Source organism: Musa acuminata, chromosome BXJ2-11 (genome assembly GCF_036884655.1).
Source record: "Musa acuminata AAA Group cultivar baxijiao chromosome BXJ2-11, Cavendish_Baxijiao_AAA, whole genome shotgun sequence".
Classification (NCBI taxonomy): domain Eukaryota; kingdom Viridiplantae; phylum Streptophyta; class Magnoliopsida; order Zingiberales; family Musaceae; genus Musa; species Musa acuminata.
This window is the reverse complement of record NC_088348.1, coordinates 8,045,900-8,059,723: the sequence shown is the minus strand read 5'-3', so window position 1 is coordinate 8,059,723 and position 13,824 is coordinate 8,045,900. Positions and strand designations below refer to the sequence as shown.

Genomic DNA, 13,824 nt, shown 5'->3' with positions numbered 1-13,824 from the left:
AGCCACCTCCTACCCTCATAAGAACCTCGCCTACACTACCATGGTGGCCAGTGTCCTCGCAACTGCTCCCCGGCCAGTGACCTCTTCTCCTCGTTCCCACATCTCACTCGAGCGAGAAGTGCTGCTGCCACCATCTTTACCGCCACAACCATCACTGCCTTCCTGTGGCAACAGGAATGATTGCAGTTTTTACAGCTTCCATCTGCAGCCGCTTCCCTCTGCTGCAGCAATTTCTCTGCAACTGTAACTGCTGTAGATTTTTTTTTCTTTTCACCTAATCACTGTAGATTTCTTGCTCATCGCGCAGCCTCTTCTATAGTGCATCGCTACAGCCTCCTCAGCAGCTTCCTCGCCCATCGCTGCAGCCTCCTCTATAGTGCATCACTGTAGCCTCCTCTGCAGCTTCCTCGCCCATCGCTGTAGCCTCCTTTGCAGTGCATCGCTGCATCGTTGTAGCCTCCTCTGCAGTATCGTTGTAGCCTCCTCTGCAGTTCATCGTTGCAGCCTCTTCTGCAACGCATCGATCTGCTTTTCTCCTCCTCCCTCCCTCCTATATCTTTACATCTTTTGTAAAGATCACTTAAACCATCACAAAATATCTAGGATGTCTTTATTTTCCTCTTATGATATTCCTGTCCCTGTTTTTGCAAGGACTCTGAGCACTTCTCAAAGTCTTATCACTATTAATGCTGCAGCACTCATTCCCTTCAAATTATCCAAAGGCGACAACTACATAACTTGGCGGGCACAAGTTTCTAATCTTCTATTTAGCTATGATCTCCTAGGTTACGTTGATGGCTCTCTCTAGTGTCCACCTGAAATGATTAACATCCCAGGTGAACCCAGTTTAGTGCCAAATCCAGCCCACAAATTATGGTTACGTCAAGGTCGCCTTATCCTCCAAGCTATTCAAGCTTCCGTTGCTGGATCCATTGCTCTGTTGATATCCTCATGTACGACTGCTGCAGAAATATGGTGCAAGTTACAAACAACTTTGGCAAATCGCTCGCGTACTCACATGCTCGAACTTCTCTCCAATCTGATGAAAACGAAACAAGAGGAAAGTACTATTGCTGATTATCTACAAAATATCAAAGTTATCATCAATGATTTAGCTTTGATAGGTCATTCTCTCAGTGATGAAGAAGTCATAATCCATACCCTCAATGGTCTAGGAGGCGAGTACAAAGAACTAACAACAACACTTTGGGCACGCGGCTTACCAATATTATTCGAAAAACTTTATGATAAGTTGATCGACTATGAGACGTACATGAAGCATGATGATAGGTTGCCCGGACCACCTATTACAGTTCAGGTCAATCAAAAATCCAAGAGAAAGAGCAACCAATACAATAAGCACGTCAACAACGATTTAGCTAAGCTGCCTCCTAGCCCTATGGGGCCCAGACCAAACCCCCCTTATCCATATCAAGGTGGTAACTTTCATAATCCTCAGCCATCGTGTCCTAACTTCACAAGCCACTAACGAGTCGTTTGCCAACTATGTGATAAAGTCGGACACTCCACGAAAGTCTATCGGTCTCGCCCCAAACTCCCTGCTCCATCACAATAGCCTCAAGCGAATTTCATGGCTACTCCAACTCCTACCCAACCTAATTGGATTGTGGACTCGGGTGCTTCTCATTACATCACCTCTGATCTTCAAAACTTGTCCATCCACAATAACTATGACAAAAATGAAAATATCATCATCGGTGACGGTAAAAGAATTCATATTACTCATTTTGGTTCATCAACATTTAGTTCACTTACCACAACTTTTACACTTGATGATGTTCTGTGTGCACCTAAAATTAAAAGAAACCTCATTTCCGTTTCTCAATTCTGTAAACAAAATAATACCTCAATTGAATTCTTTCATAACAGTTTTCTTGTCAAGGATTTGAGCACGGGGGCATCCTTGGTCCAGGGCCAGAACAAAGACAACATTTATGAGTGGCCATCCACTTCGCAAATTACCCTTCCTACTGCTCACTCTTCAGTCGCAGCTCCGGTTAATGTATGGCATCGTCGTCTTGGTCATCCCTCCCCTTTAATCCAGCATAAATTACTTTCTCGTTATTCTCTTCCTACCTTGAAAATCAATAGCACTATCAATCATTGCGATGCTTGTCTTTGCAATAAAAGTCATAAACTACCTTTTGGGACAACCTCCATTTCATGCTCTAAACCATTTGAAATCATTTATACCGACGTGTGGGGCCCTGCCCCAATTCCTTCTTTTGATAAGTTTCGCTTTTATGTCATTTTTGTAGAATATTTTACTAAGTACACATGGTTATATCCTCTCCACCATAAGTCTGATGTTTTCATAGTATTTACCAACTTTCGAAAGTTGGTTGAGAATTTTTTTCAATCTTTCATTAAAACAGTTTACTATGATAGTGGAGGCGAATATCAACCCCTCACATCCTGTTTCTTTGCTTGTGGTATAAAACACCTCAAGTCACCCCCACATACTCCCCAATTGGTTGGCTCTGCCGAACGCAAACATCGGCATATCGTTGAAACTGGTCTCTCCCTTCTACATCAAGCATCCATGCCACCACCTTTTTGGTCAGTAGCTTTTCAAACTGCATTTTATCTTATTAATCATGTGCTCACTCTAGTCTTACAATACCAGTCACTATTTGAAAAATTATTCCACAAGCTTCCAAACCTTCATAAACTCAAAGTTTTTGGCTGTTTATGTTATCCATGGCTCCGTCCCTATGTGTCACATAAGCTAACACCACGATCTAAGCCTTGCACTTTTATAGGCTACTCTCTTAAGCATAATGCTTTTCGATGCTATGAACCACAAACTAAAAAAGTCTTTATATCATGTCATATTATTTTTTAGGAGTCTGTCTTTCCTTTTCAAAATAATCCTACCATGCAAGTTACTCCGATAAACATGCATCACTGGAATATCCCTCTGATCTCATCACACGAACCTCTAATGACACCATCCAATCCTTACCCTCAAGATCCGCATACTACTATTACTCCAATTCAACAGCTTCTCACTCCCTCTATTTCTCCACTCCCTTCCTCACAAGTTTTCCCTATTAATGAAGTAATACCCTCGGCAACATTGGCACTAGCTTTACCTTCTCCTAGACCTAGTGACATTGTCGTGCCGACGGTTGGCCCGGTCCATGACAGTGACTCGCCCTTGGTTATACCACCAACACAATCTACCACTTCTATCCCCCTTAGACATCCAATAACAACACGCTCCAAAAGTAGTATTTTTAAACCACGTCAAGTCCTTGACTTACATGCTATAACAGGTTCCTCCATTGAGGCTAGTGAACCCACTACAATCACTCAAGCTCAAAAATCTTCTCACTAGCGTAAAACCATATGTGACGAATATGATACTCTCCTCTATAACTCTACATGGACCTTAGTACCATTTCATCACACACAAAATATCATCAGGTATAAATGGGATTTTTGAATTAAGCGGAACCCAGACAGATTCATTGCTAGATATAAAGCACGTCTAGTCTCCAAAGGGTTTCATCAACGTGTCGACTTCACAGAGACATTTAGTTCCATTGTTAAACCCACAATAATCCGTCTTATCCTGAGTTTGGCCATCTCAAAGGGTTGGCACATACGACAATTGGATATTAACAATGCCTTTTTACAGGGGACACTTATTGAAGATATCTTTATGCAACAACCTCTTGATTTCGTTCATCCTCAATATCTGAGGCATGTCTGCAAACTTCAAAAAGCTATTTTTGGACTTCGTCAAGCTCCAAGGGCTTGGTATAATGAGCTTGGCTCGTTTTTTACCTCAATTGGCTTCATCAATTCCAAGTCTGATACCTCGTTATTTATTTGTCAGCATAATGGAAGCATAATATATCTTTTAGTATATGTGGATGATATTATTGTCATAGGAAATGATCCTTTGAAGACTTTGACATTTCTAAAGCACTTGACCAATCGATTCTCCCTCAAAGATATTATTGTCACAGGAACTTTAAACTACTTTTTGGGAGTGGAAGCAACATTTACATCTTCAGGTCTCTTCCTATTACAAAGAAAGTATATTCAAGATTTATTATCAAAAACAAACATGCAGGATGCGAAAGAGGTTATAACTCCTCTCTCTACTAGTAAATCACTTAAATTATGTGATAGAAGTCCTGCTACAGATTCGACTCAATATCGATAAGTCCTTAGCTCCTTACAATACTTAGCTCTCACCCGTCCAGATATTTCATTTGTCGTTAATAAATTATCGTAATTCATGCATCGACCATCTACTATGCATTGGTCTGCGGTCAAATGAATTTTGCGATATCTTAAAGGGACTCTTAATCATGGCATTTTTCTTCGCAAAAATACTTCACTCCATCTCCATGCTTTTGCTGATGCTGATTGGGCAGGGAACTTTAATGATAGAACATCTACGTCAGGATACATTGTCTTCCTTGGAGTTACTCCAATCAGTTGGAGTTCTAAAAAATAAAAGACGGTTGCACGATCTACAACTAAAACTGAATACCGTGCCATCGCCACCGCCGCTGTTGAACTCAATTGGGTCACAAATCTGCTCAAGGAACTCAACGTCAACTCCACAGTTATTCCTACAATATATTATGATAATATTGGAGCTACATACTTATGTGCTAATCCAGTGTTTCATTCCCGTATGAAACACATTGCCATCGACTTTCACTCTCACATACATATAACTGATCAACTAGCAGACTCACTCACAAAGCCTTTCGCTTGCAAACTTTTTTCATCTCATCGGTCCAAGATCGGCATCCTTGATGGAAGCACATTCTTGCAGGGGCATGATAAGCAGATAAGATTTTCTCAAGGCAGTTAAGAAAAATCCTCTATGTTGAATGTGTATAACCTCCCTGCTGAATGTGTATAAATAACTATCAAGAGCTCACTATCAAAATGAATTAGACAATTCCATCTTATACATTTCATAGTTTCTACTACAATTTCTATCTTTCTATCTTTTTTTATCTCTTACTGTGGTAGCAAGCAATTGCCAATATGCTCTTCCGCCCCGCTTCTTTGGTTTACATCACCTGGGCTGTCCCCTCGTGCATATAAAGTGGCAGCAACTTCTACAAGACAAAATTTCATCCCTCTATCGCTGTGCATATATCAAAGCCACAGGCTTTTAGTGGTCCAAGGAAACAACAAAAGCAGTAAAGCTGTATCCTATGAGAAAGGGATACCAAACTCCGAGAACATGTAATGTCCCAATATTCTCCGTCTCTAAACCAGGATATCATTTTGAATAGAGGCAATGGATTGTTCAAGCTTTGCTGTTCCTGCAACAGAGTATGACAGGCACACCGTTAGAAGGGAAAGGAACCATGAATCCCATACTCTCTTAATGGGCTGTTCGTCGCAGTATCACCGAGCTCATTCAATTGCTTGGAAGCAATTGGGCTGAAGTTAATTTGCAGAAGGGAAAGTGTGTCTCGTGAACTGACTATTTGTTGTTCAGGAAGAACTGGTGGGAATCTTTTATAAAAGGCTAAGAAACTGCAATGATCTCAACCTCAAATGAACTTTCAGATGCATCCTCTTGTTGTGTCCTCCGTGTTCTTTCATCCCGTACCCTAACCCTAAACCCTACGCCAAGGCTCCTTCAAAGGTTTCTTTTGTCGGTAGCCATGAAGAGTGCCCCTACCTAGCTGAGAAGAAAGGAGGCTAATTAAGCTAAAGAAAAGCTTAGGCTTTAAAGAAAGTTTAAGACAATTCGGGTCAAGAACATCACAAATTGTGAGTGAGAATCTAAGTTGGTTCATGTAGGATTGGATGTCTTTAATATAATAGTTGGATCTTTGATTTGTTTGTGATGACAAATGGCCACTGTACGCAATGGTATAAAGTTGGAGCGCATGCAGGTGCTCACATGATTCATCATTTAATGTTTGATGTATCTTCTTCACCATAATCAGTTCTATAGTCCAGAAAAATATTTTTATATGTTTTTATAACTTCATCTTTTATAAATCTCAATGACTATATATATATATATATATGTACCTTTTCGTTAGCAAAATGGTAAAAGAATATGATTTAGACCCTAAACAAGTAATCAATTTTGTCTTGATGCATTTGATCCTAATACTCATGCAGTGTGAAACAGAGAATAATGCTACATAGAGAAGTAAATTGCATCTGCCAACATATCACCAATAAACCTTGCAAAAGTTGTCTCCAAAAACATAAACCCCAAATAGTGAATACATTAACTTGAATACGTAAACTCACATCATACCCGAATTAGAAAGGAGAAGAAGAAAGAAACAAACAAAACCAAGCAGATGAAGCGCCTGATTAGAATGGCTAAGCAGACGGCGGGTGGTAGAATTGCAACAAGGTGTAGATGGTCTGCAACACCGTGAGAACCAGCAGCACAATGGCGGCGACAAGCGAGAGAAGGCTCCAAGGGCTGCTGAAGTGAGTGTGCTTCAAGTTGGCCCACCACCTGTTCCGGCGCCTCCCGAAGTAATATTTAACCTCCCCATACACGTCGCCAAGGATGCCTTGCGGGGGGATGACCACGTCCTTGGAGAGGCGGTTGAACAGCTCGGCGGCGGCCTCATCGCTCCCGAACGCGTTCTCGATGATATCCTTGGACTGCAGCAGGCTGACGTCCTTGGCGGAGTCGATGATGCTGTCCATGAACACGACGTAGGAAGTGACCTCGTTGCCGGTGCCGACATTGAGGCGCTCGAAGGCCATGAGGTTGAGAAACATGTACTCCGTGTTGTCGTCGACTGTAAGATTCGGCAGGCTGAGGACACCGTGCTTGAACTCGATGTCAAGGAGGCTGTTGGAATTGCTCTTCCTGAAGTGGATGCCAGCCTCGCGCAGCTCAAAAGCCGACCGGATGTTCGAGACTTTTCTCCTGTTTTTCAAGCCACGACTATTGTCCGTTGACGATCGCTTAACCAACCGGCTAAGTCGGAGCAAGTCAAGGAGGTGGCGGCGTTCTTCAAGGAGGAGGTGTTCTTCTTCCACCGTCAACGGCTTGCCCCAGAATTTCAGCACCAGTTCGTTCACGACCTTCTGGTGTGCAGATTAGTGAGACAAGAATTAAGGGGAAATTATAGACACAGACAGAGAATAAAAGTTAGTATTACCACGCAATTTCTACCACCCTCAACAAAAACCAGTTTGTACAAAACAAGCAGGGGCAGCTGGTTCTCGATCATCATCATATCTCGCTTTATGCAGGGCACGGTGTACAGATTCCCGTGGTCGCTAAAGATGGGTTCATCCATTTCGTAGCCATGGCTACCGTCATCCGGCTTCTTGGTCGCGACACGAATTATCTCGAGCATGAAGCACCCGTCAAGGATCATCAGATGCATGAACCTCTTGTCCTCCGCCCACTTCCCGTCGAGGCTCTGATAAGCGCCCCGTAGCTGTTGCACGACCTCCTCTATGGCGGTCATGACGTCTTGGAGAGACTTATTGGCTCTCTTGAGGAAGCGGGTGAGGGCCCGATCCTTGTGCTCCTCCATCGGCATGACGTCGGGGTCACCATGGTGGTATGGTCCAAAGGAGACGATGTGTGGCTTGTAGGCATGGCAGTTCAAATTTCTGATGTAAGGAGGAACTATGTATATGGATGGCTTCGGGCTTTGCTGCTTCTCGGCCGACTTACCGGTGTTCTTGTGTTGGTCATCGATCTCCACCGCCCAGCTTCTCTCTTCGGCGGCCATGGGCTGGTCACTAATCTTCACCGCCCACTTGTTCTCTCTAGTGGCCATGGAAGTGGGTGTGGTGTTCGGTAGTCCAAGCAGCTTAAAAACGCCATCACTTGGCTGTGCTTTATAAGCATGCAACGTGGAACATTTCCACGTCATTACCTGTTTAATTGGAGCATTGGGACCAATTAGTGATCCGAGGATGCATAACAGATGAATGTATCTGAAGGAGTTATTAGGGATATTTCCGCGAAACTACACTACCCAATAAAGCATGAAGCCAACTCGAACGTGTTAGGGGAGAGTTGAGTGTTCCTTTGAGATTGAAGGATGCTGTGGCACCAACTTGTGCGTAATGCACACAAAATGGCACTCCTTTAAGATTCTTCCTTTGGATCACGTCACCTATTCCTCTCTCGTGCGTAATGCACACAAAGTGGCGCCAACTTCTACAAGACAAAATCGTTCGGTGTGGGTGTGTGAAAGCCACAAGCTATCATGGAATGAGAACATTTAATAGGGCAAGGCAACAATAAAAGCATTAAAGTCGGTGATAGATCCGTAACGAACGCAGCAAAGAACTTCCCCAAAGTCTCTGAGCAAATTCAAGAGAACACTTTGCCACCTAAAAAACAAACTCACTACTTCATACCCATTAATTCACCGACTGGATATTTAGGTACCAAGTCATAGATACTCCATTCATGTCATGTGTGTTTCTGATGATATACCAACATGGTCAAAATTGATTCGTTCAACAAGATGAACAGCCAAGAAGAGAGACAAAAGAAATCACGGTATGAGTGATCTGCTAGTGAAACTAATCCAGAGGAGATGACAGCTTAGGCTGCAGATTGTATCCTTAACCCATGGGTTTGAGTTCTTTTCTCGTTGATGAGGCAGCATTGCTTCTGTTGCAACATTTTCTGCTGTTTTTTCCAGTTTTGTTGTGTAAGTAAAACTGAGCTTAAGGGGTGGACGAGCTCTCTAAGTCATCCAAGGTAATAATAATAATAATTAACAACTCAGAGGTTCTGCTAAAAGCAGCAAACTGATGAGACTTGCTGTTCCAAGATCTGAAAATATAACAAATGCCAAGGAGATTAGACATTAAGTGGAGGATGTATGAAACGATTGCATGGAAGAGGGGGTGTTGGAAGCCATTAACACTGTGGACAATGGTTTGCACATCAATTTAAAGGAGAAAATTCTTCCAACCCTCGTATTCTGCATGTGGCCATCACTTTCACCATAGGAGCATTGTGGGCCTTGCAAACTGAGCAACCAACTGCTAAAGCACTGCCATTAGGAGCCTATAGAGTATGTTAGATACCTGTAGGTAAATTAGGAGAAAGAAAAGATCCATCACACTTCAAAGTATAGTTAGTACACCCATATGCTAGGCCCCTCAGATAGGGGTTATGAGCTGAGAGTTTCATTAAGGAGGATAAGAGCCTTTTAAACTATGTTAAAGGGACTGACACAATGGTTGAAAAATCCATCACCGTTCCTGTTGAGCCAAAGAGTAGAAAATAAGACTTAGAAATTAGCTATAGATAGGTTTGTTATACCCTTCCCCTTCCTCAGCCAGGTGCACAATGACCAAGAATCAAAGTATTTGAATTTGAGGCCTATTCGGTTCTGAAGAAAGCTTAAAAAAACGAGGGAAGAGGAACAATTAAGAAAAATGTGAGTTGAAGAATTCTCAAAGAGATGATAGAGATAACACGTATGACGGGGAAATAAGAAAGTGTTATCCAATTAGTTTTAAACTTAAAAAGTTGATATACACCGAGCCTAGTAGATTAGACTATCGCATCCGTTAGTTATTATTGAGAAGTCAAACAACATGAATCATCAAAATCCTATCAATTAAAGATAGGGTGAAAAAATAATTCAAACTTCAAAAGCTCCAATAATTATCAGATGTCATGGTAGAAAGAAATCATAACTCCTAAGTTAACCATAGTTGGCTAAAAACTGATAGAAATATTATCAAACGAAGAGTCTATCCAAATATTAGTGATTTTTTCATCCTTAATTAATCTCCTAAATCCAAGTCTAATATGCTTAGTAAACTTTTTAATGTTTCTCTTAGATCTAGGCAAGGTGGAGAAATTTGACACATATAAAGGTCTCCATGCTTAGCTTTAAGGATTTAAACCCAAAACATATCAATATTGTTCAGGAGTGGTAGAATATGTTTTGCACATATGAATCTTTTAATAGTGAGTACATCTCTCAACCTAAGCTCACTATAGTCCTTAGGCTTAGTAATAATATCCCTACTTATGAGTTTTAGCCTAAATGTAAAAAGAATCAAAACTTTAGAAGAAATTTTTAACCATTTTGGTCATGTGTTTGAAATAGAGTTTGAAATACAATGGTCGAAGAGAAAATGGGTAGGAATCACCACTGAATTAATTAAAATCATTTTTTCACTTGGGATAGAAGACCTTTATATTAGCCTTGAACTTTCGATCAAGCTTTGTCAATAAGGATGTTTTGATGACCGAGGATAAAGTGACCTAAAGATATAAATAAACATAGATATTTAATAGGCCAAAACCTTTCTTTAATTCTAATATTTGATTTATGAAGGTTAACCTTGAGATTAATAAGTTACTAAAAAGTGTCAAGAATCTTCAATATCTTTGAACAAGATTTATTGTTGGCCTAAGCAAAAAGGAGATCATCAAACATCAAATGAGTTAATTTGATCCCTTTAAGGTTAAAAGGAGAAATATGTTTCCTTTCAACCAAGGTAGAGATTAGGGATGAGAGGATTTATTAAGCAAAGATGAAAATGTAAGAAGATATGGGGTCTCCTTACCTTATTCCTCCAGTGGCCAAGGAGGAACTATTTATAAGATAGGAGAAGGAAAGCAAAAAAATGGAAGTAGCAACCCACTTGGTAAAAATAGGAGAAATGTTCATCAATGAGAGAAATTTAAGGATAACATTCTAAGAAAATGAGTCAAATACTTTCTCTAAATCTAGCTTGAGAATGATGATAGGGGACTTGCCCTTAGATTTGGATATATTGGGAACCAACTCGTTAGATATAAGAATATTATCATAGATGGATCTATATTATATAAAAGTGAATTATTTTGAGCTAATCATATCAGGGAGAATAGATTTAATGCAATTGGTGAAGACTTTTGAAAGAAACTTATAAATAACATTACATAGAGCAATCAGATGAAAGTCTTTGATTAGGGAAGGATTGACCTTTTTCGAAATAAAGACAAACTGAATTCTTCCCCAATAAGAGGAAAGATGATTATAAAAATGAACGAAGAAAAAGACTAGAGAATGAGATTCTTAAGAACCTCCTAAAAGGATTTATAGAATTCTACATTAAAACTATTAAGACTTGGACTCTTACCTCGACTCATTTGGTGGAGGGCAATTTCAATTTCGATGATAGTAAATTCTTAGATAGACTAAAGAGAATAGCTTCATGAATGATAGAAAAGAAGAGGCAAAGGGCCCAATTAAGAGTTTAAAGGAGGTAGGAGCTCAAAGATTAGCATACCTGTTAGAAAAAGTAGTTAAGATATGATAAAAAAAGAAAGGATCCATCCTCCTTTTTGATGTGAGAAATAAAATTCTTCCTATGCTTACACAAGAGGCTAACTTGTGGAAGAATTTCATATTCTTATCCCTTTGCTCCACACATTAGATTTTAGTATGGGACCACTTCTTATGATGTTGTTGATAATTAAGGATAGCGGTTTGTTGTGTATGGTTTGAAGAGGCAAATGTTCAAGATTCGAGAGGACCCAGAATCCTCTTTGAGTTCTAGTTAAGATAGCTCAACAAAAGTTTACTTAATGGAGGTTTCAAGATTATAGTCGTGCTTGCTTCTCCACTAAGATATGGAGACACTAAAGGAAGATAAACACTGATGAAGAGAGAGTATGAGATTGGACAATCTTGAATCAGGGTTAGCAAACAGATCATGAACAATGGAGTGATCCTCACAATGCTCAATCTAATAATTCTTAAATTTAAAAGGCCTATAGATATGGTTTAAGGAGAGTTATACCTAACATTGGTCAATAAGGGAGAATGGTTAGAGTGTAATATAGGGAGATGGGTGATCAAAAAATTATGGAATAAAAAAATCTAAAAGTTATTAATAAAAAATTCCCACATAGAAAATACAAAATAATTATAAGAGAATCAATTGAGAAAAACTCATCCCAAAGCATCTTACAAATACAGGTGAGATCAGTAGTATAAATAGCAAATAAGAGCTATGGGGGATTACCTTAATATTATTAGGTTTAGGATTTAGGGTTTGAGAATTATTACTAATGAGGAAAGCCTTACATTTGTCATGCTTACAAAGAATTAGGATTCTACCTGATCTCCCTGAAGCTACTACATACTCTCCGTGCTATTATTGCCCCATATACTAAATGAAGGATTTGGAATAAGTCTCATGTGTATGCATTTCATAGAGCACAATAAAGTTTAAGTTATAAGAATAAATCAAACTAAATAAAATTTTACGATAATCTCTTTAGTCACAAGGAAATATTATCATGGGAAGAGTTAATAGTGAATCCAATAAAAAACTATGATAAAACATGGGGTTTAATAGCCTCAGTTTTTTTCTTTTTATTTCTATATTTTAAAGACAAATTAAGACTCTCCTAAATAAGTCTGTACTAGACTTTAGAGTTCTCTTTCATAGGCAGAGCAATCCACTCTTCCATTTCACCTTTAAGGAAGCTTGGGTCGCTCATCAAGGCATCTTCGTTAACAAGTTTTTGCACTGTAATATTTATTTTTTCTACTAAAAAATCATACTATTGGGGGCAGTAAATGAAAGAGGTTGGTAAAAAGTATTTCTTGAATTTCTAGATTGTGTTGAGAAGTATAAATGAGCATTATTAGAAACCTAAGAGAGGGATGGGTTATTTAGTAGATGTTGAGGGGGACGATGGGGTTATTTAGTGGTAGGGATGGGTTAGAGTTTGGGGAATGTTTGATGGGACGGGAGGGGGATGGTTTATCTTGACACAACTAAACTCATGTACGAGGGGTATGTCTCGACCTAATGGAGGATGATGATAATGAGTTGTCAACTTGTCCTTAAGAGGTTTGCCTCACCAGTGGCGTAGAGGGTAACCTCACCATTGGCGTAAATTTAATGTTTACTTGCGGGGCTGATAAACATCAATAGTGGGTCTACGATTTTGACTTGTCTTGAGAGCAAGCAAGGCTCCAAAATGAGTATTGAAGATGCTAAAGCAAAGAGAGGAATTAGGTTGGAGCTAGCTATCAGAGTTGACAGGTTCATAGACTAGTTTCTTCCCTTGTCAAACTAGAAAGGGTTTGGATCTAGTTCTTCTCTAGATTCGAACCCACGATCCATACAATAATTCATCGTCCACCTCAAACTCAGGATGAAACCTTATGATCAACCTGAGATGTATGTCTAAGGCCGCAACTGGAGATAAAATGGGTTAAAGGGAAAACTCGTAATCGGAAGCTTTTCCCACATCTAAAATAGATGTTAGGGAGGTTTGAAAAAACTGTATTGGCAACTTGAATCTAAATTTCCTAGGGCTGACTGAGTAAGGTTGCAGAGAACACAAATCCAAGTAAATTTGTCTTGGACAAGGGATAAGGTGGCTTGATTGACTTTGAGAAACTACTGAAAGATGTTTGAGAGAGGAATTAGGGTTAGAAGGAATTGCAAGAGAGGGCCCAAAAGTTGTAACTAGGTGGGGATGGGCTCTTTTTTTTTAATAAAAGCTAAAAATATAATTTTTAAAGGACGAGGACGAGGGATTGATTTTGAAATACTAGGGTCCTCGACGTGATTCATTTCCACCACAAGTGAAATCAAAAGAAAAAAAAAACCTTTCGTGGATAATATAGCGTCCAACTGGCAGGTTTCAAATCTTTGGAAACATAGATTTCATAAGGTCAAAGTGAAAGAATTTTACTCAAAAATTTGTCAGATAGATTGGTTTGCTAGCCATCATAGGCGAAAGAAAACTAATCGACATATAGGTCCAACTTGAGGTTGGACTTGCACTGAATCTGGAAGAACTGCCTTTAAAGAACGGGATCGATCTGC

General features: G+C 39.8%; 1 protein-coding gene across 3 annotated transcripts; it reads right to left on the bottom strand.

Annotated features, from left to right (window-relative positions):
• Positions 1–6,230: 6,230 nt before the first annotated feature.
• LOC103971177 (UPF0481 protein At3g47200-like) lies at positions 6,231–7,802 on the bottom strand. Of its 3 annotated transcripts, none has more exons than XM_018820530.2 (2): positions 7,152–7,802; positions 6,231–7,077 (listed from the first exon to the last, which is right to left on the bottom strand). In XM_018820530.2, the coding sequence occupies exons 1-2, from the start codon at positions 7,782–7,784 to the stop codon at positions 6,352–6,354; spliced, it is 1,359 nt and encodes a 452-aa protein (XP_018676075.2). In that variant the 5' UTR covers positions 7,785–7,802; the 3' UTR covers positions 6,231–6,351. The 3 variants fall into 3 exon arrangements, with proteins under 3 accessions (XP_018676075.2, XP_009383409.3, XP_064989385.1); XM_009385134.3 differs by having other exon boundaries at positions 6,231–7,074; XM_065133313.1 differs by having other exon boundaries at positions 7,155–7,802.
• Between the last annotated feature and the right edge of the window lie 6,022 nt (positions 7,803–13,824).

Bases quoted from the DNA above. Each gene is read 5' to 3' on its own strand.
- LOC103971177 (XM_018820530.2), bottom strand. From the start codon at position 7,784: ATGGCCACTAGAGAGAACAAGTGGGCGGTGAAGATTAGTGACCAGCCC. The intron at 7,078-7,151 runs GTAATACTAACT...TCTGCACACCAG, and splicing joins AGGGTGGTAGAAATTGCGTG to AAGGTCGTGAACGAACTGGT.